At 38.2% G+C, this 24,952-nt stretch overlaps 2 protein-coding genes across 4 annotated transcripts; one reads left to right on the top strand and one right to left on the bottom strand.

Annotated features, from left to right (window-relative positions):
- Nucleotides 1–1,665: 1,665 nt before the first annotated feature.
- On the top strand, nt 1,666–5,492 carry psma8 (proteasome 20S subunit alpha 8). The gene is made up of 7 exons (XM_079639392.1): nt 1,666–1,981; nt 2,732–2,858; nt 3,146–3,270; nt 4,406–4,528; nt 4,606–4,725; nt 4,836–4,898; nt 5,033–5,492. The coding sequence occupies exons 1-7, from the start codon at nt 1,880–1,882 to the stop codon at nt 5,126–5,128; spliced, it is 756 nt and encodes a 251-aa protein (XP_079495518.1). The 5' UTR covers nt 1,666–1,879; the 3' UTR covers nt 5,129–5,492.
- Nucleotides 5,493–10,590: 5,098 nt separating this feature from the next.
- taf4b (TAF4B RNA polymerase II, TATA box binding protein (TBP)-associated factor) lies at nt 10,591–24,698 on the bottom strand. Of its 3 annotated transcripts, none has more exons than XM_079584061.1 (15): nt 23,533–24,698; nt 23,237–23,376; nt 22,273–22,608; nt 21,959–22,072; nt 21,118–21,240; nt 20,932–21,021; nt 20,542–20,712; nt 19,543–19,666; nt 17,620–17,728; nt 17,249–17,418; nt 14,443–14,573; nt 13,768–13,893; nt 13,629–13,685; nt 12,959–13,075; nt 10,591–10,924 (listed from the first exon to the last, which is right to left on the bottom strand). In XM_079584061.1, the coding sequence occupies exons 1-15, from the start codon at nt 24,152–24,154 to the stop codon at nt 10,793–10,795; spliced, it is 2,562 nt and encodes an 853-aa protein (XP_079440187.1). In that variant the 5' UTR covers nt 24,155–24,698; the 3' UTR covers nt 10,591–10,792. The 3 variants fall into 3 exon arrangements, 2 of the variants coding, with proteins under 2 accessions (XP_079440187.1, XP_079440188.1); XR_013794389.1 differs by having other exon boundaries at nt 10,599–10,924; nt 13,768–13,876; nt 23,533–24,339; XM_079584062.1 differs by lacking the exon at nt 20,542–20,712 and having other exon boundaries at nt 10,599–10,924; nt 23,533–24,292.
- Between the last annotated feature and the right edge of the window lie 254 nt (nt 24,699–24,952).

The raw sequence follows: 24,952 nt of genomic DNA, 5'->3' as shown, positions 1-24,952 counted from the left end.
GCAGTGTATGAAATTCCCATGAGCCAATTATCTTTATGAACATTTTACTGCTGCCAATTCATGGAAATGAAAAAAGAGTTGGGGCATTTTTAAACCAGGACATCAAGATTAATTATTGTGTGATATTAATGAACTTTGAAGGTTAATTTTTATTAATCAGCTAATTACAGAGCCAGAGATGAAGCTGATTGCTAATGATGATGATCCCAGCTCAGTCGGTGAACAAAACTGACTGATCTAGAGTGGATCAGAAATGAAAAAAAAAAGACTTCACTTCAGTGTTTCTGTAACTGAGGCCAAGGTCAAGCAGTTGCAATTGGGTCGTGTGGTAGCAAGGTTCTACCTGCAAAACTCAAGACGTTTTCCTTTGCAATTGACCTCCAGAAATGTCATTATTCAGATAAAAAATTATTAATATAATTTAAATTACAGACTGAGCAACATGTGTAAACACAGTAGCAGATTTACACAGTACCATAATACCCAGAAAACATCAGAAAAATGATTCTGAACAGACACACGCCAGTGCACTTTTCCATATGTTTATAGCCCCCACAATCTGGTTTACTTCAGCACAGTGCTAATATGATATTAGCTGGGTCACACTTGCTCAGAGACCTCTTGTGTCCCACACAGGTGACTCCCGTAAGAAAAGCTGAGGTTGTGAGTGTTCGCGAGCACTACAGAAGGTCCTCATTAGCTTGGTTTGAGGGAATACACAGCTAAGGAATACTGGTGGGTGGGCATTTCAGTCTCTTTGAACACTGCTCCATGGTCTCAGAACACAAACCCTGTGCACTATTCCCAGATGCATCATATTTAGTTTAATGTATTCTTATTTGTTGAATTTAATTAAAAGGACATTTTTAATAAGGTACGGGAGACTTGTGGCCTGTTCTCTGCAGGTTTACCGTGCTCTTGATGAAGCATTGATGAGAGGTTTGGTGGCACCAAAATGGCCTTTGAAGTAGAAGCATGAAAGTGTTGGTAGGTTCTTGTAGAGGTGCTTGTCAAAGACGACATGCTGTCTTCCATTTCTTCAAAACTGCTGAGGACTTGTATATCATCACAGTTCAATCGAGCGACTGAATAGCTCTGGACTGGAGTGGACATGAGTCATGACCGCTTCTTTTGGCAAACATTTACTGGAAATATATATATTTTTTCTAAATGTCTTGAGAATTAGTTTAAGCTGCACTGCTCAAATATGTAGATTTTTTAAAAGACAATACAATATTAATAATGTTTACATAATGAATATTGTTGCAAACTTTTTATTTGAAAAATTAAATAAACACTGTCATTTTTATTAACTAAAACAAATAATTCCAAGGTAGCATTTCATTAATAAATTGTATAATTGTCTAATTAACAATTGTGTAATTTCAATTTCATGATATATATATCATATCATATATAAATCATGGATATATTTATATATAATTTAAACAATAATATTACAATATAGCAATATTTAAACTGTTAACTTGCATCCTAATATAGAAAAAACGCCTTATTTCATCCACCACACACTCCTAAAAAATTATATTAGAGAAAATAGAGAAATTACAGTTAATTGCTAGGCTACTCTAAATATGAATACATGTGTGTAGTTTTACAAAACACATCATGAGTAAATAAATAAATAAATAAACGTAAATAGAAATCTAATGATTTAGACGAAACGGGGAGAAAAACGGGATGCTAGAAAATCACATGAGGTCCTCGCATTGGAGCATTGAGGATTACAAGTCCCACCATTCAACGCGCGCTGTTGTTGCGCATGCGCAAATCAATTTCGAAACCTCCTGTGCTGCTAGTCGAAAGTCAGAGGCAACTATTTCACCCTAATTCGTGCTTTTGTGTCTAGTGTGCAGAAATGGCAGCTAGATATGACAGAGCTATAACAGTTTTCTCTCCCGATGGTCACCTGTTCCAGGTGGAATATGCTCAGGAAGCAGTAAAGAAGGGCTCCACAGCTGTGAGTGTGTTTATATGGTTATATTTGAGCCGCAGCTTTAGCTCAGTGGCTAACTGCTACATAAATATACTCGAAATGTATTGATATATGATTATTGTGAAGAATTGCTTGATACAGGAATCAACACTGTGATTGATTAAGACTGTTTTGAAGCAGCTGGGTTGTTTGCCTATTTAGTAGCATTTTTATTGATGCGTTAGCTAAGCGTGACTTGCATGTTGCGGCTAATATTAGCATTGGCTATCCTGATATTAAACTAGATATATTATTTGATTCGCTTTATTTTGATCACATATTTATGTAAATGCATTTCACATGCTGCACTAGTACACTACTACTAAAGGAAAAACAATGAAGCAATATGGGTTTTAAGCATTTTTGCCAATTAAGTTAAATGATCAATGAAGTTGCAGCTCCAGCAACTGGCTTTACTAGATCCATTTCAAACGTCACGACTGTTGAAATATCCCTAAATAATTGAATGCCATTTGAATAGTTTATATTTGGAATTACGTTTTATTGCGCTTCTGCTGTGACTGTATGATTCATGTAGTTTCATTTTTAAGACCGTGTTGGGTAATGGCCAACATTTCCGGTAGAGGGCGATGTTCCCATAGTTAAGATTTAGATATAGTGAAAATAAAAGTTGTGCATTCACGCAAAATGAGTTTCTTGCCTGTAAAAGTTACCAGTATTTAAATATTAAAAATGTGTTTTTTAAATAAACTGAACTATTTTTACACATCTAAGGTTGGAATCAGGGGGAAGGATATTGTCGTCCTGGGTGTTGAGAAGAAGTCAGTGGCAAAGCTTCAGGAGGAGAGGACAGTCAGGAAGATATGTGCTCTGGATGAGCATGTGTGCATGGCCTTTGCAGGTAAGATTCATTATTCTGTGTGTATGATCAATGCCACGAAGGGATGGTTCTGTCATTATAATGTTTATCGGTAACCATTCACTTTAATTGTATGGAAAAAGATGCCCTGAAAGTGAATGGTGACATTAACATTTTGTGATTTAACCCTTTCAACCGGTGCCACTAGATAATCAATTAAAAACCACTGACTTGACAGAATAGGTGGTGTTTAAAAGTTTATAATATGGACTCTACAATGATCTTAGCATGATTTTACATTGGAAAGTGTTTGTTTGTGTGCTGTCCAGGTCTGACTGCAGATGCCAGGATTGTCATCAACAGAGCTAGAGTAGAGTGCCAGAGCCACAGACTCACAGTGGAGGACCCAGTTACTGTGGAGTACATCACCCGCTATATCGCCACACTCAAACAGGTAACACCCCCTCACTCCAGCTGACATACAGGCCATTTAAAGGGATAGTTCACTCAATTTAGACCTGTATGACTTGCTCTCTTCTGTGGAACACAATAAAAGATTGAAAAATGCCTTGCTTGGTGTTTTTATTGGTACAGTGCAAGTCAGTGGGGTCCAATTTTGTTTGGACTCCAGCTTTCTTAAGAATAGCAGAAGAAAGTAAGTCATACTTGTTTTAGAATGACATGAGGGAGAGTTAATGGCGGAATTACTCTCACATAGCCAGACCTTCAGACTGACGGCTGAACGTCTGGACTCCATCACAGCTTTCATTGGCCAAGGACTGCCCAAGAGGACCGAAATGCAAAGCAACCAATCACAGTTCATTTTGTTCCATGACATGTTTCAGGGGCGTCAAAATATAAAGTCAATGCCCCTACGTTAACAGACCGACATGCGTCCAATAAATTATTATTTCGAGATAAATTGTTTCCCATTTTGTGTGTCTTTGCCTCAAACCTAATGCCTTCAGATCAATGGCTGAACGTCTGATGCATGATTTAGGAAAAATCTAATTGTAATTTTTTTAAATAAATTGTTTGAGATTTGTATTTAACCCCAGATTTGCTGTTTTTTGTGTGTAGGGCTGCACATTGTGGCCCAAAATTTTGTGATGATATATCAATATGTAAAATATTGAACAAAATTGTAAATATTACTATTTTCATATATGTGACTGTAAAAATAAAAGTGTTAAAAAATTTTTATTTTTACTGTACAACTGTAAAATCACAATACTAACATTCATGGATGTCTTAATTTATTAATTTTTAGACGTTAAACCATCAAGCTTTTGTTCTGCTGGAAAACAGTAGGATGTCCTTAAAGCTTGTCTTTAGTTGACAACATCTGGTTTGAGGTGTTTGTTTGAAAAAGAACACAGTACCACGCTTCACTCTGAAGCACACCACGCATATATTTAATTAAATCGCAGCCTTTTGTATTTAATCGCAGTAAGCCATATCACGATTTCAGTTTTATTTTGATTAATCATGCAGCCCTAGGGTAAGAAAAGAATGGATTTACAGATTTTAATGTCACTGTTACAATATTTTGCCATCTGGATTCACTGTGCTTTTTTATTGTGCAACAGCGCTACACTCAAAGCAATGGACGCCGTCCCTTTGGTATCTCGGCTCTAATCGTTGGCTTCGACTATGATGGGACTCCACGTCTATATCAGACAGACCCCTCTGGAACATACCATGCATGGAAGGTAAAGTGGGAGCAGTTTGTTTCCACAATGTTTCCTATTGACCACCGTATTGACCCTCTTCTCACCTGTGCTATCAGGCAAACGCTATTGGGCGCAGTGCGAAGACGGTGAGGGAGTTTTTGGAGAAAAACTACACAGACGAATCCATTGCAAGTGATAACGATGCCATCAAATTGGCCATCAAAGCCTTACTAGAGGTAAACACCATGTCACCACAGTTACATGCGTGGCAAACACTCTCATATCATAAAGTTGACAGGATGTAAAATGTTTACTGAGGCAATTGTATATGATTTGTGCGGCACAGGTTGTGCAATCCGGGGGCAAGAACATCGAGCTGGCTGTGATCCGGAGAAACCAGCCCCTAAAGGTAATACCTTTGATTATTCATCCGTTTACAGTCGTCTTGACGCTACATTCTTGTCACCCATTTAACATTGGAACCGTCTCTGTAATTGTCTCATGACACATTTGTACAAATTCCACCCCTCTCTCCTTTCACAGATTCTGGAGTCCAAAGAGATTGAGACGCTGGTCGCCGAAATAGAGAAGGAGAAAGAGGAGGAGGCAGAGAAGAAAAAGCAGAAGAAGTCTTCGTAAATCACTCATGTGAATGTGTAGTTTTGTTTATACGGGCAGAAGCACTTGGCTCAGGCCCTTCACTGTACCCTCTCCCTTCCTGCATCTCATCCGTAAAGAGCACAGTCCCTCAGCCTTCTGCTGAACCCACAGCATGTATGAATATGCTTTTGTTCCAGGAAATATTTTTCAAAAGCAAAGTAATAAAAGCACGTTTAGGGTTGGGAGTTGCCAAGCAAATCATTTGTTGAGCACCTGCAAGCCGGCCACAGTATGTCCTGGTCAGTTTTCAATGTAAAGCTGCTCTCTAACACCACTGAGAATTCTGGGGGAATGTGCTCTGACTGATGTTTCCTAATAAACTCTTTTGGTTTGTACCAATGGACTGATGTATTTCTATTGTCATATTTATCACAAAAAAACATTAAAATAAGACTTATGATACAGGATTAGGTCTGTGATTAGACACTATGGATTGAGGTCATTTTTATTTGACAGTACCTGAACTACCAACCTTGACTAAAGAACCTAGCCAGTTGCCTTAAGGTGTAAATCCATGATGAAAGACTTGTATATATATGCGTGTCTGTATGGTTAAACATTTTGGGGCCAGTAAGTTTAATTATTTTTTACACAGGTTTACATAAAGTTGATCAAAAGTGACAGTAAAGACTATTATTACACAAAATTATAAAGCAAACCGTTATTTCAACATTGATAAATGTTTTTTGAGCAACAAACCCGCTTATTAGAATGATTTCTGATGGATGGTGTGACGAAGACTGAAAATTCAGCTTTGCCATTATAGGAATAAATTGCATTTTAAAATATATTACATTAGAAAACGTTTTTAAGCTGTATTAATATTGTGTTAAACACACAATATCTGAATGTGTGTTTAGTGTTTTAAACTTAGAAGTTTGAAAATTCCCACACAGATTGAAAATATGGTTATTTTGTGAATGCCATAAGATTTTATTTTGAAACCATCCTGTAATTTCAATTTATTCTCTAAAGTGAGTGCTAGATATGTCAATATATACTATTAATAATGGCACATATCTGACTGTATTGAACCAAACTGAGTAACAGGCAAGGAAAACACATTTTGTCAGCAAATGAAAAGATGTGCATGCAAACAAACAAACAAACCAATACCAATCCAAATTCCTTGATGCAGTCTATCACAGAACTCCAGAATCATTGATGATTGAAAATGAAAATAAATCATCAGAATCACACATTGAATTGCAATATCAGAGGATTCTGAATTAACACACACATTGTTTTTTTTATTTTATTTCTTAATTATTCTTTTTTACAGATGTTGTTCAGTGAGAATAACGGACGTGTTTAATACGGACAGTTCGTCTATGAACCACACTTTTACCTCAACTAAACTCTTCAGGGACCAGACTCGTCCGAATGGGGCTTTAGCAGTCGAGTTCAAAACTGTTTACAATGTTCAGCTGTTCTGCCTGAGAGGAGTTTTGGAGCGGTTTGGGATGGAAAATGATTGTGTGCCCAAGTGTATGAATGGCGACTAGGCCTGTACTGTGGCAAGCCGTTTTGACTTTTAATCATTCCCAGGATATGAATTCTTGACATCAACAATTAAATTTTCACTAGTTAAAAATGCTAATTCTTAATATCAGGAATTAGATTTCTAGTAGTAAAAATGTTAATTCTTGATAGGCTATCTGTAATTGTATTTTCACTAGTTAAATGTCACCATTTGTACTTCCATTTCAATTAATTTGTTTGATATCAAGAATTTATTTCTTACTAGTTGAAATTCATTTCACATATCAGAAATACAATGGGCTTTATGCACAGCTGCACTACTTCCTGAACTTTAGCCAGCTCCCTTGTTTCCTGTCTGCCATTATTGTTTAAACTGATTAATCCAGATGTGTCTGATTATTGTTGTCGGTCAGGCACACCTGGATTAATCAGTTTGTCCAAAAATGGCAGACAGGAAACAAAGGAGCTGGCTAAAGTTCAGGAAGTAGTGCAGCTGTGCATAAAGTCCATTCGTACTAGAATTCATGTCCTGGGAATGAAAAAAAAGTCGAAAATGGCTTGCCATACTAGACAACATTAAAAACATCTTTGTTTTCATGAGCGCACTCATGCATAATAATGACGGGTAAATTACCTCTGTCTTCCTCCATTTGATGTGCTGTCAAAGGGACGGAAACCTAGAACGCACACATACTCTGTGTGCCTTTGATCTGAGGCAGTTAGCAGCGCATGCAGATGATGATACAATCAATAATTAATTGAATTGAAGAGCTGCAGTCTGGAACAATTTCACTGGCTCTTCAATGAGTTCATCAAGCACACAGTTTTCTATGCATTTAGTCAGCATACAGGACCGTGAAATGCTTTTGTAAACCATCCTTGACAGAAGAACCTGAGTCACTGCAAAGTTTACATGCACTTGTCACAACAGTAAAACAATAACTCCTAATATTTAAAAGGCCTATGTCTAAAAGTACTGCCATATAAGGACTAAATTTGAGACCGAACTTTTCGACCATTAAATAGCCTTAGCAAGCATAGTAGCCAAAAATAATGTCCAGAGTTGATATTTGTTTTTTAGAGACTCTACATGTTCGGTTAAACCATCAAAATGGCAAAAGGGTTACAGGTTATTTCACTATGCCCAAAAAAAGAAGAAGAAAAAAACAGAAAAAGAAAAACCTCACAGGAAAAAGCATACATTGAATTAATGTAATTACTAATTGAAATCAAAATTACAATTATGATTGGGTTATCACAAATAAAACAATTTACTCAAAGCACAACTATGTCAAATGCTTACAAGACCTTACAAAAACAAAGATTTTATTAATTTGAACAAGGGTTAAGATGTCAATTTTCAACAAGGTTGTTAATCCATGGTATTTGCTTCTGTTGAAGATGTCAGACTGGATTATTATCAAATAATTTTTTTAAATAATCATGTTTAACAACGGAACACCTGGTGAAAAACTACATCACATGATGCTTTACAGAAAAGTCTACCAATCAGAGAGTTATCACACCAAAATATCTCGTTAGCTCCACCCACTCCCATGAAGCGCTGTGAATGACAATCGAGTCAATTCCCTATACAATCTCAAAATACTGAAATGTTTGTATAGATATTTTGCAATAAACAATTTATTATTTTATACATAATAATCAACAATTGTAAATGTAGTTTTATATTTCTTCATTTTTTATTTGATTATGCTGTTCGCAATGCTTCATGGGATTGTAGTTCTTTTCCTTACTAAATCCATTAAGTAGCCTACACTTGTACCTTTGTCTTTTTGTCCGATTTTCAAAAACTTTGAAATCAAGGTTAGAATCAAAGAGATCAAAAATCTAAGTTTGTAGTGTTTTGATTCACCTCGTAGTTGATTGGCTTGGTTCTTAGCTTATAATTCTTAGCTTATAACTCTTTAACAAAGACTTTTTAAAAATCCCTATGGGGGATTTTTTTGCGTCCCATTGACCTTTATTAAATGTACCTCAGCCAGCCAGCAGGGGCGATCGAAATGTTTTGGCTTCACTTTTTATTAATTAGTTACATTTATATAGCGCTTTTCTTGGTACTCAAAGCGCTTTACATATGGAAGGGGGGGAATCTCCTCAAACACCACCAATGTGCAGCATCCACCTGGATGATCCACCGGCAGCCATAGTGCACCAGAACACCCACCAGCTTACTGGTGGAGAGCAGACAGTGATGAAGCCAATCAGTGTATATGGGGATGATTAGGAGGCCATGATGGACAGAAGCCAATGGGCAAATTTGGCCAGGATTTTAGGACGTGTGCGGCAGACTTGGTTTGAAACAATGCAGAAACCCTGATCTCGAATATAGATAATATATCTATAATCTATATCTAGAAATCAGTGAGCAGAAAACAAGTCTGGTGTAAAGTTAATCACTCAGCAGTCACGGTTTGCTTTATGTATAAAAAAATATACATTGCATTAATGAGAGAAATCAATAATTTTCAGCATTTTGAATTCAGATAGTTATTGGGTTTATTGTTCACAATATAGGCTAGTTCATTTGTTTTTTAGGCTACTTCCATGTTACATTTTCAACTTGGATGCGTGACGTCATAATACCGAGCGCCGGACTTGAAGGGACAAGTTTCTCAGGCAGCAAGTGTCTTGGACAGATGAATATTGTAGCTTGATTATAACTGCATGTAAAAACACTTTGATATATTAAATTAAGTGTCCAATTTAGAAACACTGGAGTCTTTTGAGATCCCTAATTGAGTCAAGACTTGATTGACTCAATTAGACTTGACTCACAATAGTTTAATGTTGCCAAACTACAGTAGCTAATTACTCATTCCTAACACTCAAAAAGAAAATCACTTGTCCAATGTCTTGTCACCTACAGGTGTAGCAATGTAAACCGAACGACTGACTGAATGAATCCGAGCAAACCTTTTTGGTTTCAGATTCAAGTCAGTGAGATCAATCAAAATGAAAAATGTCTTTCATTAAAACGGTTTCATGTCATGTAAAAAAAAAACCTGCCTTTTTATTTGCAAAAAGGACATTCTGTGCTTAAAACGCACTCTTTGTTCCATTCACTGACATTCCTAAGCCTGTATTGGCATGTGAGGCTGTGTACCTCTGAATAGCATGCGCTCACACTCTCGGAGGGGACTGTGAATGCTGCAGGCATATCAATATTTAGCTCCCAGCTTCTCATTCATGATTATTCAGAGGTAATGGAATATTTTAGAATCCTGTACCTCAGGCAAGCACACAGAGTATTTAAGTTTCTGAGGCTGAGGCGAAGCATACATTAAATCGACTCCTTTTGAGAACTTCCATTCAACTTACAAATGCAAAGACATCCATGACAGTGGAGGAAGAATGGCAATGCTAATGAAGAGAGGTAAACCCTGGTCAATTATGTCATTGTTGTTACCCTTTAGTTAACCTCGGTTTAAATCATTTAAGAGAGATGATCGGTCAGCAGTGGATCATGAGAGACATCCTGCCCCTGATCTGTTGATTTTGGCTCTTGTTATCTTGATCTTGTTGCAGAAGAGTCCTTCAGGGTATGTATTGTCCTGTTTCTTTCAGCTTCAAACCCTCTGGCTGTTTGTACTTCCTATTGGTCTGCTCTAGTTCTTTTGTCATGTTCTGATTGGTTGGTCAGAATCAAGCTGATTTGGGCTCTGATGCAATATCCAGCTTCGATTGGTCAGTATTGTTGTCTCAGCCACTGTCTCGCTATGATTGGTTGATGTTGTTGCCTAAGGCACTATTTGTGTGATTGGTTAGTCTTGCTTTGTTCAGGGCATCCACTGCCCTGGAGCTTATACACAGACCTCTGTACAATCCCCAATCGAAATACAACAATAGTTCAGCATGATTGTAACCGCAAAATAAAACATTTCCGAGGAGTAAAAATATAAATATTGGGAAGTTACACAAACATTAAAGATCCACACAAACGGTTGCTGCTATTAGTGTTTAATTATTTTCTGCTTCCTTACCAACCAATATGTCTGTACAGTTTGTTCAATATTCAAAACAAGAACAGGAACACAGAATTATAACAAAATTTCAATATGAAAAAAAGGGAGAAAGTATTATATAATCTCAAGAACTTTCTCAAACACAGAACATACCTCAAAGGTTGTGTGTGGTTATCTAGCCTAGAAACGCTCTATACAGCATTCGAGTGTGTCTGAATGTGGGGTCTTGCTCCATGCAGAAGGTCAGATCTCTCATAGTGACTCGAACTGGTGCTCGAGTAGCAAACTGCCCGTACGAACCTAACAACTGAGCAGAAAGACACGAGCAATGAGTTTCTTGAGCCACATGCCTACGTGGTTTTTCTCATGAAATCAAGTCTAGAAATGGGTAATGACAAAGTATTAGCAGCTCTTGCTTGCCGTCATCACACAGCCCTTGTGAACTTTAACATACTTTGTTTAGAATACTTATGTAAAAAATTACTTTACATTCAGTTCACATTTAAGTATACTCTTAATGTTTTCAGACTCTGTTAGTTGGAATTGAATGAACACCTATTACAGTTTAAATGTATATTTAATGCAGTTGAATGTACACAAGCATTTATGGTAAAATAAATGATATGCCATTTCTATTGCAACTTGTATGTCATGCATTTAATTCAATTACACATAAATTGTAATATCAATTTAGTACATTTAAAATATATTTACTTCAAATTTGATATTGAATAACACAACAGTTACAATTACGATCAAGTACTTTACATGTGCTTTAGTATGTTAGTGTATACCTGCACAAGAGATTATTAAACAATGTTTTAAAATGTACCGTACTTTAAGGTAAAACGTTTAATTTGACTTATTTTTTTCGTTTTAAAAGAGAACACCCTTGTGAAAGTGTACTTCTTAAAGTACACTTAAGTGGCCTTTTATTTAATTTACATTATATATGCAAGTACAGTTTTTTTCAATGTACTGTTAAGACTTGAAGTACACTACAAGTGAACAATCGATACAATAAAGCACACTTTATTTTTTTTACAAGAGGAGCTATAATGAATTCATTACATTATTATTTGAGAAATCACTGAATCATCAGAACAAACTCACCTCAATCCTGGAATAAGAAATACAGAATAATAAAGAGAAAGATTTAGGCATATAAATATAGACAGTTATCAAATACACGCTGCTGCAGATAATTTAACTTTTGAAACACACGGTTGGAGTCTTTTAACCTCCACTGTTTTCCTGCCAACTGCACTTGCTCTACATAGAGATGCTTATTCTACTACAGAGATGAAACCTCAGAGAGAGGCAAATACTGAACTTCCCTAGGCACAGGGGGCTTTTGTTCTAAAAGGCCTGTGTAATTTAAGCACACAAAATCTCAAAACCATCTTTTCACTTATTAGCATTCCCCTCTGCCTAAAGGAAAAGGAATTCACAAATGTAAAAACTAATTAAACTAAACTAACATACAATCCTCTGGTCTTTTGTTCAGTCGTTCCTTGTCCTTTTTTCTCATAAATCTCATAATATCACGAACAATAACACATGGTATATTACAGATTGAGTTAAGTCCTTCCCCTTTAGTCATATACAATACCATTCAAAAGTTTGGGGTGAGCAATATTTTTTTGTTGTTGAAAGTAGTCTCTTATGCACACCAAAGCTGTATTTATTTGATCAAAAATACAGTAAAAATAGTAATATTATGAAATATAAAAATATTTGAATATATTTTAAAATGTAATTTATTCCTGTTATGAATTTTCAGTATCATTAGTCACATGATCATGATTCTAATATGCTGATTTGCTCTTATTATTATTATCAATGTTGAAAACAGTAGTGCTGCTTAAAATACATATATTTTGGCAATTGTGATATATTTTTTCCATGATTTTTTTTATGAATAGTAAGTAAAAAAAAAAAAAAAAAACTGAAACTTATGACTTTTGTAACACTCTAAAAGCATTTACTTCACTTTTGATATATTTAATGCATGTGTAGAATGAATTGCCTAGTCAGAGGTCATGTGCAGGTAAGAAGTAACATAATACACCAATTCCCTTCCTAAATGAGTTTACTAATATTTAAGAGACAAAAGCAAATGTGCAATTTGCAATATGGCCACACAGGAAGACTCACACGTGTACTTAATAAATGCCACAGCTTGTCTCAATCCAGACAGAAATTCAAAAATGACTAGACTGTTTATGCATGCGAGTGATTTTGAACACGTATGTAAACATTTCCTCCACATCTGCACAGAGTAAAGTATGAAGAAAAGTCACAAACACACAGGGGTGGTTGTATGGACACGTGCAGGTACCTGGTTGGCCCCTGAGCCGGGAGCCTCCAGAGGTTTCCTCTTACGGGGCCCTAGGGCTGCCAGCGCTGCCAAATTTGCATCTCTGTGCTCCATCTGTGCCAACTCCAACTGCTGCATCTAAAAAAGAGGAAAAAGAGAGAATATGCGTTTGACAGACACTCAAAAATAAAATCAATATTTCCATTGGCTCACCCAAATCCACATGGAATGTTAAAAAAAAGAAACAGGAAAAAAAATTGGTGATGAATCTTTCATTTTAGCACTATTGATTTTACCGATAGCCTATGACAAAGAACCCAAGTGAAAGGCCTGAGAAAACACAAATATGTTACGTGCTCTCTAACACACGAGTAGATGAGCGTTACCTTGTAAACAGACACACAACTCATCCAGAGGGCTTTCATTACATTCTGTTCCCTGTTTAGCCCCAGGCTTCAATTCCAGACCCAATATTAGACTCAATTAAAATGAGCCCCCAATTAGAGAGCCTTGTCTCCAGGGTATGTGTATGTATGTGTGTGGATTTGTCTATGTGGGGCACAAATGGGACTTTATGAAGAGTATTGATCGTCCTCATTGCTATACAAGGGAGCAGAAGGAATGAAAAACAGGTTGTGGAGGAGGGACATATGTATTTTTATTAAAAACAAACACACAGAAATCCCTCTACCTCTTTGGCTCGCTGTTTAAGACGCTGTTGCTCTGGGTCTTCGCTGTTTGCGCGGCTCTACACACAAAAAAAACAGTACATTTCAATTGGAGACAGATTACTGGTGTTTTTCCTCTCTTTTGTTGAGTTTGCTAGTTACTCTGGCAATGCGGAGCAGTGCTTCTCGCTCCTCTTCCTCCCTCCTCTGTTTCTCCAGTCTTTCCAGTTGCTCCAGGAACTTCAGCTGAGAGCGCGCGTCATTGGTCTGACTGTAGCGCCAATCATCCTCAACACAGACAACACACACCACAGCATCACATTAGCATCCAACAAGACACAATTCGAGACTATGGTACACATCAGTTTAGTGAACATGAAATAGCATTAACAACCTATTTTACTTCCATACTGCGATGCAATTCAGGGGAAAAAACGGATGGACAATAGTTGCCTAAAACAATGGCTGCATCCAAAATAGTGTATTTTCTGAGTAGGTACTACTTTTGAAAAATTACATGACAATGTTAAAAAAGTAAAAAAATGTTCTATACAGTATGCATGAGTGTAGTGAATGTAATCTGAACGTACTACATCTTTCATGGTCATGTGACCTACGGCGTCAGTTGCGTCGCTTCACTGCCATTCAAAAAAATCTCTCCTGTGGCCTCGTGGGATAGTAAAGTGTTCATGGTATGCACACTTCAGAATCTCGCCAGAAGCAGGAAGTAACCTGGGTACTTTTCTCTGACGGTTTTATGAATACTGCGAATTCTGACATACTATTTTCATACACTTTTTTTATTTTGTCTGCTGTGTGTTATAGACAAGTGTATACCTTATAAGAGATCTGTCGATGTCGTGCCACAACGGTTAGTTTCTCCAGCAGGTCTCGAAGTCTCTCTTGTGTTGCCAGAGAGAGCAATTCAAGTACATCAGGACAGACCTCTGTGATACTCAAAGAACCACCTATGCACACACACAATCACACATTTTAGCATGGGAGAAGCGCTCACACTATTGACTTACTTTATCTGAATGTTTTCAACGACCAGATTCATTAACAATTCATTTAAAATACTAATTTGAAACTTTTGTGGATCAACCTAGAATTGTTGGAGAAAGAATCAAGATGAATCAGTATTTTCACCCACCCAATTTGAGTCAGTTATACATTTCAGGACTGCGTCTAAACATTCCTAAAACTCAGACAATTTCAGTCAATAAATCTTACTCCAGTAATTACCAGGCCCGGACGGAATCTGCAAAAAAAAAAAAAAAAAAGTGCTGTGGAATGATTTAAAACAAGTTGTGGGCCTGATAAACCACAGTTCCACAAGGAATCACAGTTCTGTTCAAATGCTGAATTCGAGTAAGACTCCTATTCACTGCCTAACAGAAATGGAAATGGTGTAGAATTAGAGGCGACTGTCTTCATCGAGCTGGAGATTTTTTTTGTTTTCCTCTGCTGTTTATATTGTATTCACATTTCCATAATGTCAGACATGCTTTGTTCCTGTTGGTCTGTTACGCTTGCCGAGTAGACAGACATCTGCAAACACTCCAATTCCATCTCATTTTTGCCCTTTCTGCTGATGCGGACTGAGTTCCTGCGAGGCCAAGCCTGTCTCTTTCATTTCCACATTCTCTCTTTTCGTCTCCTCCTCCTCCGCACGACTCCCCCTACCTCCTGGCTATCTCCCTCTCTCCCTCCCTCCGCCTCTGTCGTCCTCTCTCTCCCTTGTTCCGATGCTTTTTTGATCAGTGCAGCAGAGTGGATTCCTGCCACTCTGGCAACTTTGCGCGGCTCGGCAGTCATTAGCATACTGATTAAGCAGAACAGGCTCGTCAGAGATACCACTGATCAAAGACAGAGACTGCACTCGTGTGTCACAACACAGCACAACATATGCCCAAAAAAAACACAGACAGGATGCATGCCGTAGAGGCAGAGCTGAGGGAGGTGAACAGACTTTGACAAACAGAGATGGGGGGGAAATGCAATATCACTGAGTAAAGATACACTCATGAACAATAAAAATAGTGATCGCTAATAGCTGAGTGAGATCACTGAAACATGGAGGAGGTCAGAAATGTTATTATGCAAAATTACTAATTTAAAATGTAACTAAGTACGTACGCTATATGAAAGTAACGTGTTAATAATCTTTCGTGTTTCTTTTCTCCAGACTGGAAGTGTTCTGCCAAGTTTGCAGGGTTGGTTTTACATTCAGAGTCCTAAAAACACCTTAAAACAGCTGGTTTATAGCCTAAATACCCTTTCACACCAGACGCGATTTTTGACGCACGAATAATTCGCGCGATGGTTTTATTTTTTGATCAGCTGTTGTGTAATGAGTGCTTACACACCGAACGCGAATGTGCTGCGGCGAAAAAACGACTTTTTTTTTTCCGCTTCGATGTCGATTTTTTTTTTACTTTTGCGGCGACAGAAAAGGCTTCAGCCAATCACACACAGTGGATTGTTTATTTGATTGCATGTAAACGTAGCCCTCACCTCATCAGACTGCCAGACGCTGCTCCGGACCGATTGGTTCCTTGAAGTTAGTGGTTTGTCTCGTCAGATGCGGTGCCACTGTCTGAACGAGCTCCTCAAATTGTCCCTATTTCGCACGCGAACTATTCGCTTTTTCGTTTCGCTTTTTCGTGTACGCGTCCGGTGTGAAAGGGCCTTTAGCAGGTTTAAGCTGGTCATAGCTGATTTAGGATGGTCTTCAGCTACTCTTCCAGTTTGGAAGTTGGTTTAGCTGGTCTGCAAGTTTCCCCCCCAGCCTGAACAGCTGAAAATGTGCGACCCCCACCCCCCCCCCCCCACCCCCCCCCCACTAAAACCAAAAGAAAAAAACAACTGGTTTTGGGTGGGTGACAATGACATTTGCTACATAAAGTTGGTAACTGGGATTTTTTAATGTGGCCTTTTAATGCAGAATTCACAATTGCTTATGTTTCTGTTGTAGGCCAGTAAGAGCTGTGTGTGTACACATCACTCCGTTGATCTCAAGGGGGGTGCTAGACGATGCGGTCCTACTTGCTAGAGAATGTCTAGCAGGACCGGTTACATTTGGTGCCGTGACCCAGAAAGGGGTACAATTTTGGGAGGTGAGTGTAACGGACGTATGCCAGTAAGAGCTGTGCGTGTAAACATCACTCCCCTGGCCTAAAGAGGCACGCAAGCGACTGATGCTACAGGCTGCAGTCTTTAGAGTTCTTGTTGGCGCGCCCGCCTCCCAGTTCGAATTCTGCCTGGAGTGGGTTGAGTAGAACCGGTTACACTCAACTGAAAGCTAATTTACACCGCACCAACAGACACTTCCTCTAGTTTTGTCGGAGTCTGTTGGCTTCTGTCGGAGCTTTGTTTTCGAATTAGATTGTCTAAGAAGTGACGTGCTTTAATCTGGTGACTGTCGCCGTTGGTCTGTGTCTGTCGGTGCAGTGTGAATTGGCCTTAACAGACAACAGGACTCTAGTTGTCATGACAACAGCTAACTGCAAATTAATTAGGTTATTCTGTCTTCTATAAATATAGTTAAACTAACAGTTAAACTGTACAAGTGCATACATTAAGTATTTTATATAAAAAATATGTGTGTGCGTGTGTAATTGAATGGGTTTGGTGAAGTTACCAATGTGCAGCACTCTTGTCTGGAGGGCTGATGGGAATAAAAAGGGCTCCTCTTGACAGGAGCGGATCACTGATCCCACGAGCTCAGAGCCAGAGGCCAAAATACGAGCGCTCTCCTCACTCAGGTTCACTCCGGCCATGGAGGCCACATCATTTATGTCATCGTCATCTCTGAATGAAGGTCAGACAATAAATGAAAGAATAGGACTTCACTGTTTTGTCTTAAAATGAATATGCTAACAGAGTAGCTCATCTGGAAATCTTAATCCACAGCGAAGTGACTGCCTTCTTTCACATTCATCCTATAAAGAACCAAAATGCACACATTCACCCACTGTGCAGCAGGGAATGGCCGCAAGTCAGAGCTATTACCGGAAAGAGCCTGAGGTGCTGTCCTTGAAGCCGTGTGCCTGTGCTGGAAGGGGCGGCTGGGAAAAGTGTGTTTTAGATGCCTGAAGGATGGACTGCCGCACAACAGCACCTGTGGGGACAGAATAAAATACAGATATTTTTATCAGCTCAAAATGAATTGGGACACTTGGAGGTGAAAGAAGCATAAAAGTAATACAATCTCACCTAGTCTTTCAGTGTATTGAGCTTTAATCAATAAAACTTTCATGTAAGCCCTATTTTGTATATACACACACACACTGGCCACTTTATTAGGTACACGTTCAACTGCTTGTTAACGCAAATATCTAATCAGCCAATCACTTGGCAGCAACTCAATGCATTTAGGAATGTAGACATGGTCAAGTTTGCTGAAGTTCAAACTGAGCATCAGAATAGGGAAGAAATGTGACTTTGAATGTGGCATGATTGTTGGTGCCAGACGGGTATTTTCAGTATTTCAGAAATGGCTGATCTTATGGTCCGAAAAATACAAAATATCAAGTGAGCGGCAGTTCTCTGTGCGAAAATGTCCGAAATCAGAGGTGAATGGCCAGACTGGTTCGAGCTGATAGAAAGGCAAGAGTAACTTAAATAACCACTCGTTATAACTGAGGCATGCAAAAAAGCATCTCTAAAAGCACGACACCTCAAAGCTTCAAGCAGATGGACTACAGCAGCAGAAGACATACCGGGTGCCTCTCCTGTCAGCTAAGAACATGAATCTAAGGCTTCAATTTGCAAGGGCTCATCATAATTGGACAACAGAAGATTGGAAAAACGTTGTCTGTCTAAGTCTCAATTTCTGCTGCGACATTCAGATGGTAGGGTCACAATTTGGTGTAAACAACATGAAAGCATGGGTCCATCCCTCCTTGTATCAACGTTTCAGGCTGCTGCTGGTGTAATGGTGTGAGGGATATTTTCTTGGCACACTTTGGGCCCCTTAATACCAATTGAGGATTGTTTAAACGCCACAGCCTTCCTGAGTAATGTTGCTGAACATGTCCATCTCTTTATGACAACAGTGCACCCATCTTCTGATGGCTACTTGTAGCAGGATAATGCACCATGTCACAAAACTTAGATAATCTATTTCTGGTTTCTAGAACATGCCAATGAGTTCACTATCCTCAAATGGCCTTCACAGTCACCAGATCTCAGTCCAATAGATCTCAGAGCACCTTTGGGATGTGGTGGAACAGGAGATTCACATCATGGATGTGCAGCTGGCAACTGGCAACTACATAATGCTATATGCTATCATGTCAATATGGACCAAAATCTTGTTGCAGCACCTTGTTGATTCTATGCTATGAAGAATCAATGCAGTTTTGAAGGCAAAAGGGGGTCCAACCCAGTACTAGAAAGGTGTAGCTAAAGTGGCCGGTGATGTACTGTATATAAATACACACACCACCGTTCGAAATATTTAAATAAATACTTTGATTCATAAGGATGCATTAAATTCATCAAATGTGACTGTAAAGACTTTTACATATTTATTTCAAATAAATTATTTTCTTTTGAACATTCTATTCATCAAATAATTATGAAATAAAAGTATCACAGTCTCCAGAAAAACATTAAGCAGCACCACCGTTTTCAACATTGATAATACAAAGAAATGCTTCTTGGTCAGCAAATCAGCATATAAGAATGATTTCTGAAGGATCATGTGACACCGAAGACTGGAGTAATGACGCTGAAAATTCAGCTTTGATCAAAGGAATAAATTACATTTTAAAATATATTCAAACAGAAAACCGTTATTTTAAATTGTAACAAAATGACACAATATTACGGTTTTACTGTATTTTTTATCAAATACATGCAGCCTTGGTGAGCATAAGATATGTCTTTCAAAAACATTTCAAACAAATTCAGTAAAAGCATAGTTTCTACCTGTTGGGCAAGTTTTGGTTTGAAGAAACATCTGTCTGGGTTGAGTTTGCTTCTGTGCAGGTAAGCCCACCTGAGCCGATGTCAGAGAATGTTTGACGATTAGTCCTTTAGGCTGCTGGATCACCTGACAAAGTAAAAACAAATGCATTAGGAAGTAAGCATGCAATAATATTCCTAAATAAATACAGCAAAGATGCAAACAAATGCATATGAAAATATTAAAAGAAGGTACAATGGGTTTGGTCCACCTCGAGGACATTGCGCAAGCCATTTTTAGACAGGAGCACTTCCTGCAAACCCTCAGAGCACTTTCTGATTGTGAAGTGATCAAAACCTCTAAAGTCTATTCAGGTATATGGGAAATGAGCTTCTGTATTTCAGTGGAAATCCATCAAGACGTCCAATAAAATGCTGATATTAGATTACAGAAAAACAAATCATGACATTATTTGAATATGATAACATGACATTCCTGGTACGAAATGGGGTAAGACTCATGCATCTTTGTCTCTGGTGTAAAACTAATTTGCCTCTGCTTGAGCTTGTGGGGTACTGGTGGTTTTAAGTGAATTAGCCTGTACACCGTGGGCGGTGGTGAGTTAACCAGGAAATGAAGACAAAGTGAAGAGGGGCTGTCATAAAAATGAACCAGTGCGCTGGGAAGGAGGCAGTGCGAAATTAGAGTGTCTCTCTCTCACACAAACACACAGTCTACTATTACATAAAACATCAAAACGGTGTATTCAGGATCCCCAAACACACATACCTTGAATTCCAGACACCATATGGTACTCTAACTATTGATAGAGAAATCATATCTGCATATTAACATTACAATTATGCACATCAAGGTTTGTTTCCATGGTGAAAACACCAACAGTGAATGATCATTTGTTTTCTTTATTATCAAATTACTCTTCCCGTTGTTTCATATAGGCAAATCCCTGAAATCATCATGATAAATGACATTGCTGGGACTAAAAATGGGCTGGGGTTTACCAGATGAGCAGTTCTGGTTGGCTGGTTGGGTTTGAGGGAGGAGCTGATGGACGCAGTGGGCTTCTGGTTTGTGGCCTTGGTTGATGCTGAATCAGAGGGCTTGAGTTGTGCGCACTGCTGAATGAAGAGCTGCGAGTTTGGGGTGAGCTGACGGACAGCTGGCAGGCTCCTCTGGAAAAATGAACGCATCAGCATTTCTAGTTATACTAAGTGTCTCAAATTCAAAGAGGTTGCGCCTCATTCATACATGAGCTGTGAAGGTCTGATAATAGACTTCATCTTAAAATCAGGTCAAAAATTAGGTCAGCACCCTCATATGTACCCATCTGGCATTGTTGAAGTTGCTGATGACATCTAAATGGGTTTTATACGTGAAGAAGGGGCAATCACCTTTAGGAAAGGCACTAGATACGGCTGAGGGGACGATTTGAGCTCCATGTAGAGTTTTTCAGTGAACTCTTCTGCCTCTAGTTTCCCATCCTACATGCAGAGAAGAAAAAAAAGCCTTTTTAAACATATAATGTATTGTGATATATATATGTGATACATTGCTATTGATAACAGCAAGTGACATACCAGCAGGCCTTTGACAAGAGCTCGGACGTTTTGGGCCATGTCGGCCGAGCGAGTGCCGCTTGATGCTAGCTTCATAAGAGTGACCAAGAAGTTCTTACACTTCTTCACATTCTCCAAGGTCTCCTGATGATAAAGATTCAAATTAAATATTAAATATTCAAGGGGTGAATTCATAAGTAATAAAAGACAATATTCATATCGATACCATATACTGTATATATATATATATATATATATATATAATTACTATAATTTTTAAATAAATACAATATTTTAAAATAGTTAATTATAATAATAAAAAAAGTGCACACTCATTTCCTCTAATTTTACTTTCTCATGTTAATTTAAGAACTTTTCAATAACTATAACTAATGATAATTTTAATTAATTTCATAACCGAAATTGCCAAAATATACTTGTAGCTTACTGTTATATTTTTACATTATTAATAAAAAAAATTTTATAGCACTTTATAATAAGGTCCCATTAGTTGAGGACCTTATTATATAACAATGAGCAATATATTTGTTAAAATATTTATTAATATTGGTTAACTTTAGTTGATATTAACAGATACAACTTTTTCAATAATATATTATATACATATAAAAAAATGTTGATATTAATATTAACTAAGATTAATAAATGATTCAAATAATTTTCATTGTTAGTTCATCTGAATGAATGTAGTTAACTAATGTTAACAAATGGAACCATTATTGTAAAGTGTTACCAAAATTATAATTTCAGCCATTTATTTAACATTACATGAAAATAATTATTGGCTTTTCTGTATCGGGCAAATTTTTATATCAATGCATCCCTACACACATGAACTTACAGCTGTGACAGTGACTGGGGTTGACGATGTGCTTGTGCTGGTTTTGGTTGGTACATTAGGAGACACCATACGTGGGGCATTACCCTGGGTTGAGAGAGCACCTTTACCCACAGACTGCAGACAAATGAAGCAGAGACATGATTAGGTAGATGAATGCGACACAGAATGACCTACATTTCTATTTAAATCACTGAGGGAAAGCTAACAATGCATTTCAGTCAACATCTTGCCCTGGAGTCAAGAGTATGAATCATTTTTGTTTTGTTTTTTTTGTTGTTTGGATCAATAATTGATGCAGCCAAAGTGAGTAATACCTTTACAGCAGTGGTATTAATTACAGTAGTTGCAGTGACAGAATTAGTCCTCTGGATAAAGCTCCCTGATGTGCTGCTGTTTGGAGTCATTTGACTGGCTTTGATAACAGGCCCCATGGTAGAGCTGGGCTTTCTGACGGCTGTCCCAACAACACCGGCTGGTTTAATGATGGTAGTTCCTGTTGTACATGATGGTGTGAAAATAGCAGTCCCTGTAGCAGTGGGTGGTTTCTGAACGGCAGTCCCTGGAGTGGGGTTAAGTTTAATATTGGTAGTGGCTGATGCACTTGCAGGTGGGAGAGTAACTCTGATCATTGGTGTAGTGGTTACAGTTGCCTGTGAAAAGAGATATATTAAATAAATGGGTGCATTTCTGTAGTTTTGTGTAAAAAAAAACAACAAAAAAAAACAGATTCACAATTCAAAATATATGCTATATGGTGGCTTTTCACTATTTTAATGCCAGGGATGGACAAATATGATTATCCCAATACTGTATATAAAGGCTGCTTCAGGTTTTCCTATATGCAGACCCATACTGTGCTGTGAAAAATAGTGAGCATGATATTGACATGAGATGTTTGATGAATTATAACTCAACATTACTTCCTTAGCTTTTATTTGTAATTTAATTAGAGCTAAAATAAATTATTTAAAAATATTTGTAATCACAATTTAAGATATATTTTAATTAAAAAATATATTTATATGTATGATGCTTTTTTGATAAAATAAGCATATATAAAATCTGAAAAAATAAGACGATTTCTGATTTATTTTTACACGTATGCATACAATATATATATTTTTAAATGACTGTTAAAACATATTTTACCTTTTTTTATAATTGTCTATGGACCACCTTCCCTGATTAAATGTAGACCCCAGTTGGAAAACCACATCCTAATCATCTCACTTTTGTTTCTATACCCAGCAGTCAAAAATAGCGACCAAAATAACACACCTGTGAGGAAGGGGGTCTAACTATAGCAGAGGCATTAGCACTGGCTGGTTTTGGCAGCATTCCCTGAGCCTGTGCCTGGGCCAGAGCCTGCTGAGATACCAACATCAACTGCCCGCTGTCACTGCGGATTAACACCATTCCTTCAGAGGCAGGGGAGAAAGAGAGAAAGAGAGAGAGAGAGCAAGACATTGCCAAGAAGACTGTTAAGTAGGCTTGATGGTTAAGTATAGTATTACAGCTAAAGTGCACCAGATAGACCAAGACGGGAAACAACATTAGATCCTGAAACAACACACCTTGTGGGACCTGGAAGTTGGCAGGCAGCTGCAGTGGCACAGTCTGAGGGGTGCGAGTCATTGGTACACTTTGTGATGGGGTGGAAATCCTTGGCAATGTCATGACCGCCCCTTTGGCAGTAGTCAGTGTGGTGACGACCCTGGGCTGGCTTATGGTCACAGAGCTCACAGACACCCTTCCAGACTGAGGAACCAGTGCCAAACTGGTGGCCCCTGGTCCCTGAACGCTGGATGTCACTACCCTGGCCCCTATGACCACTGGTGTGGTGGATCTGATCTGTGTAGGGCCTGCTATGATCTTTGGAGCAGGTACAGAGGAGGCTGGTGCACTGGCATTCACAGCAACTGTTACAGGACGTTGAGATGCAGAGTTTGATGAATCTGTCTTTGGTTTTAGCTGATCTCCTTCCTCATTAAGGGAAGCTGAATCTGGGTTGCTGTTTTCAGAGGTGTTAACAACATTAGCGTTTGAGTCCAAGTCTTTGAGTGTTTTCTTGTCTAATGCGGTTTCTAAAGTCTCATCAGTGTTGCTTGTTTGACCGCCGCTGTTGCTTTCTTTTTTCTCTGTTTGCGCACGAGACTGATCATTGTCTAATTTATCTGAGCCCGATGCTTCCGACATTATTTAGCCTACGTTTACGATATAAACACAGATTGAATAAATTGGTACATAAGATCACCCTGAAACGATGTGTCCATCTTCGTGCTCGGATAATCAATTGTGTACAAACGCGCTGAAAAGACTCGACGGATTTTCAGCTTTGGCCAATGGCCATCTCTAAAGTTCGTTACGGAATTGTGATTCATCCCAAGGATTCGAATCTTTTGAATTCTTCAAAACTATTCATGGTTCAGTGATTCTTTCTGCACGTTATTGTAAGTGATTCATTCGTGAGTCCTTAATGATAATGAAGCAAGCCTTTTGCGCTCTTTCAACCAGAAATCACATAGAGCAACTGATTTTTCGTTCTGCAAAAAAAATAAAATAATTCTGCCCCCCTTTTCTTTTTGTGAACAACTCGTGAACTGACCGAACACAATCAGATTCACATTTATGAATGAGATGCTTAATTTGTAAAGATTCAAAAGCCAAAGACTAGTTCGACTTGAACCGGCGCTCCATCAAAGTAGCCTACCGCGAGAGTGATTCAAAGGCATACGGAGCCGTCTGGTTTCAAGTCGCTCTCGCGGTACTATGATGTCATTCACTCGATCGGACTGTGTGCAGCGCCGTTTCAAGTCGAACAAGCCTATTAAATCGGTCACTCAAATCACTCGAACACCATTTGGCCATTAGGCCTACGCTTGGAATGATTCACGTCACGAACCATCAATCAAGACGAAATCCTCCCAGTATTAATACCTGTGCATTTACCTCTGCATTTAAATGTAATTGAAAAGACATAGCCTACCTTTGAAT

Source organism: Phoxinus phoxinus (genome assembly GCF_949152265.1).
Source record: "Phoxinus phoxinus genome assembly, chromosome: 16".
NCBI lineage: Eukaryota > Metazoa > Chordata > Actinopteri > Cypriniformes > Leuciscidae > Phoxinus > Phoxinus phoxinus.
The sequence above is the reverse complement of the archived record's forward strand: the minus strand, read 5'-3'. Positions and strand labels throughout refer to the sequence as shown.

What these genes read in the sequence shown, in the direction of transcription:
- psma8 (XM_079639392.1), top strand. Translation starts at nt 1,880, where the DNA reads ATGGCAGCTAGATATGACAGAGCTATAACAGTTTTCTCTCCCGATGGT. An exon ending in TGTGTGCATGGCCTTTGCAG is followed by an intron (nt 2,859 to 3,145) that starts GTAAGATTCATT and finishes TGTGCTGTCCAG; the next exon opens with GTCTGACTGCAGATGCCAGG. An exon ending in GAACATACCATGCATGGAAG is followed by an intron (nt 4,529 to 4,605) that starts GTAAAGTGGGAG and finishes CTGTGCTATCAG; the next exon opens with GCAAACGCTATTGGGCGCAG.
- taf4b (XM_079584061.1), bottom strand. Translation starts at nt 24,154, where the DNA reads ATGTCGGAAGCATCGGGCTCAGATAAATTAGACAATGATCAGTCTCGT. An exon ending in CTCTTGTCAAAGGCCTGCTG is followed by an intron (nt 21,022 to 21,117) that starts GTATGTCACTTG and finishes CTCTGCATGTAG; the next exon opens with GATGGGAAACTAGAGGCAGA. An exon ending in CAACCAGAACTGCTCATCTG is followed by an intron (nt 19,667 to 20,541) that starts GTAAACCCCAGC and finishes TTACTTTGTCAG; the next exon opens with GTGATCCAGCAGCCTAAAGG.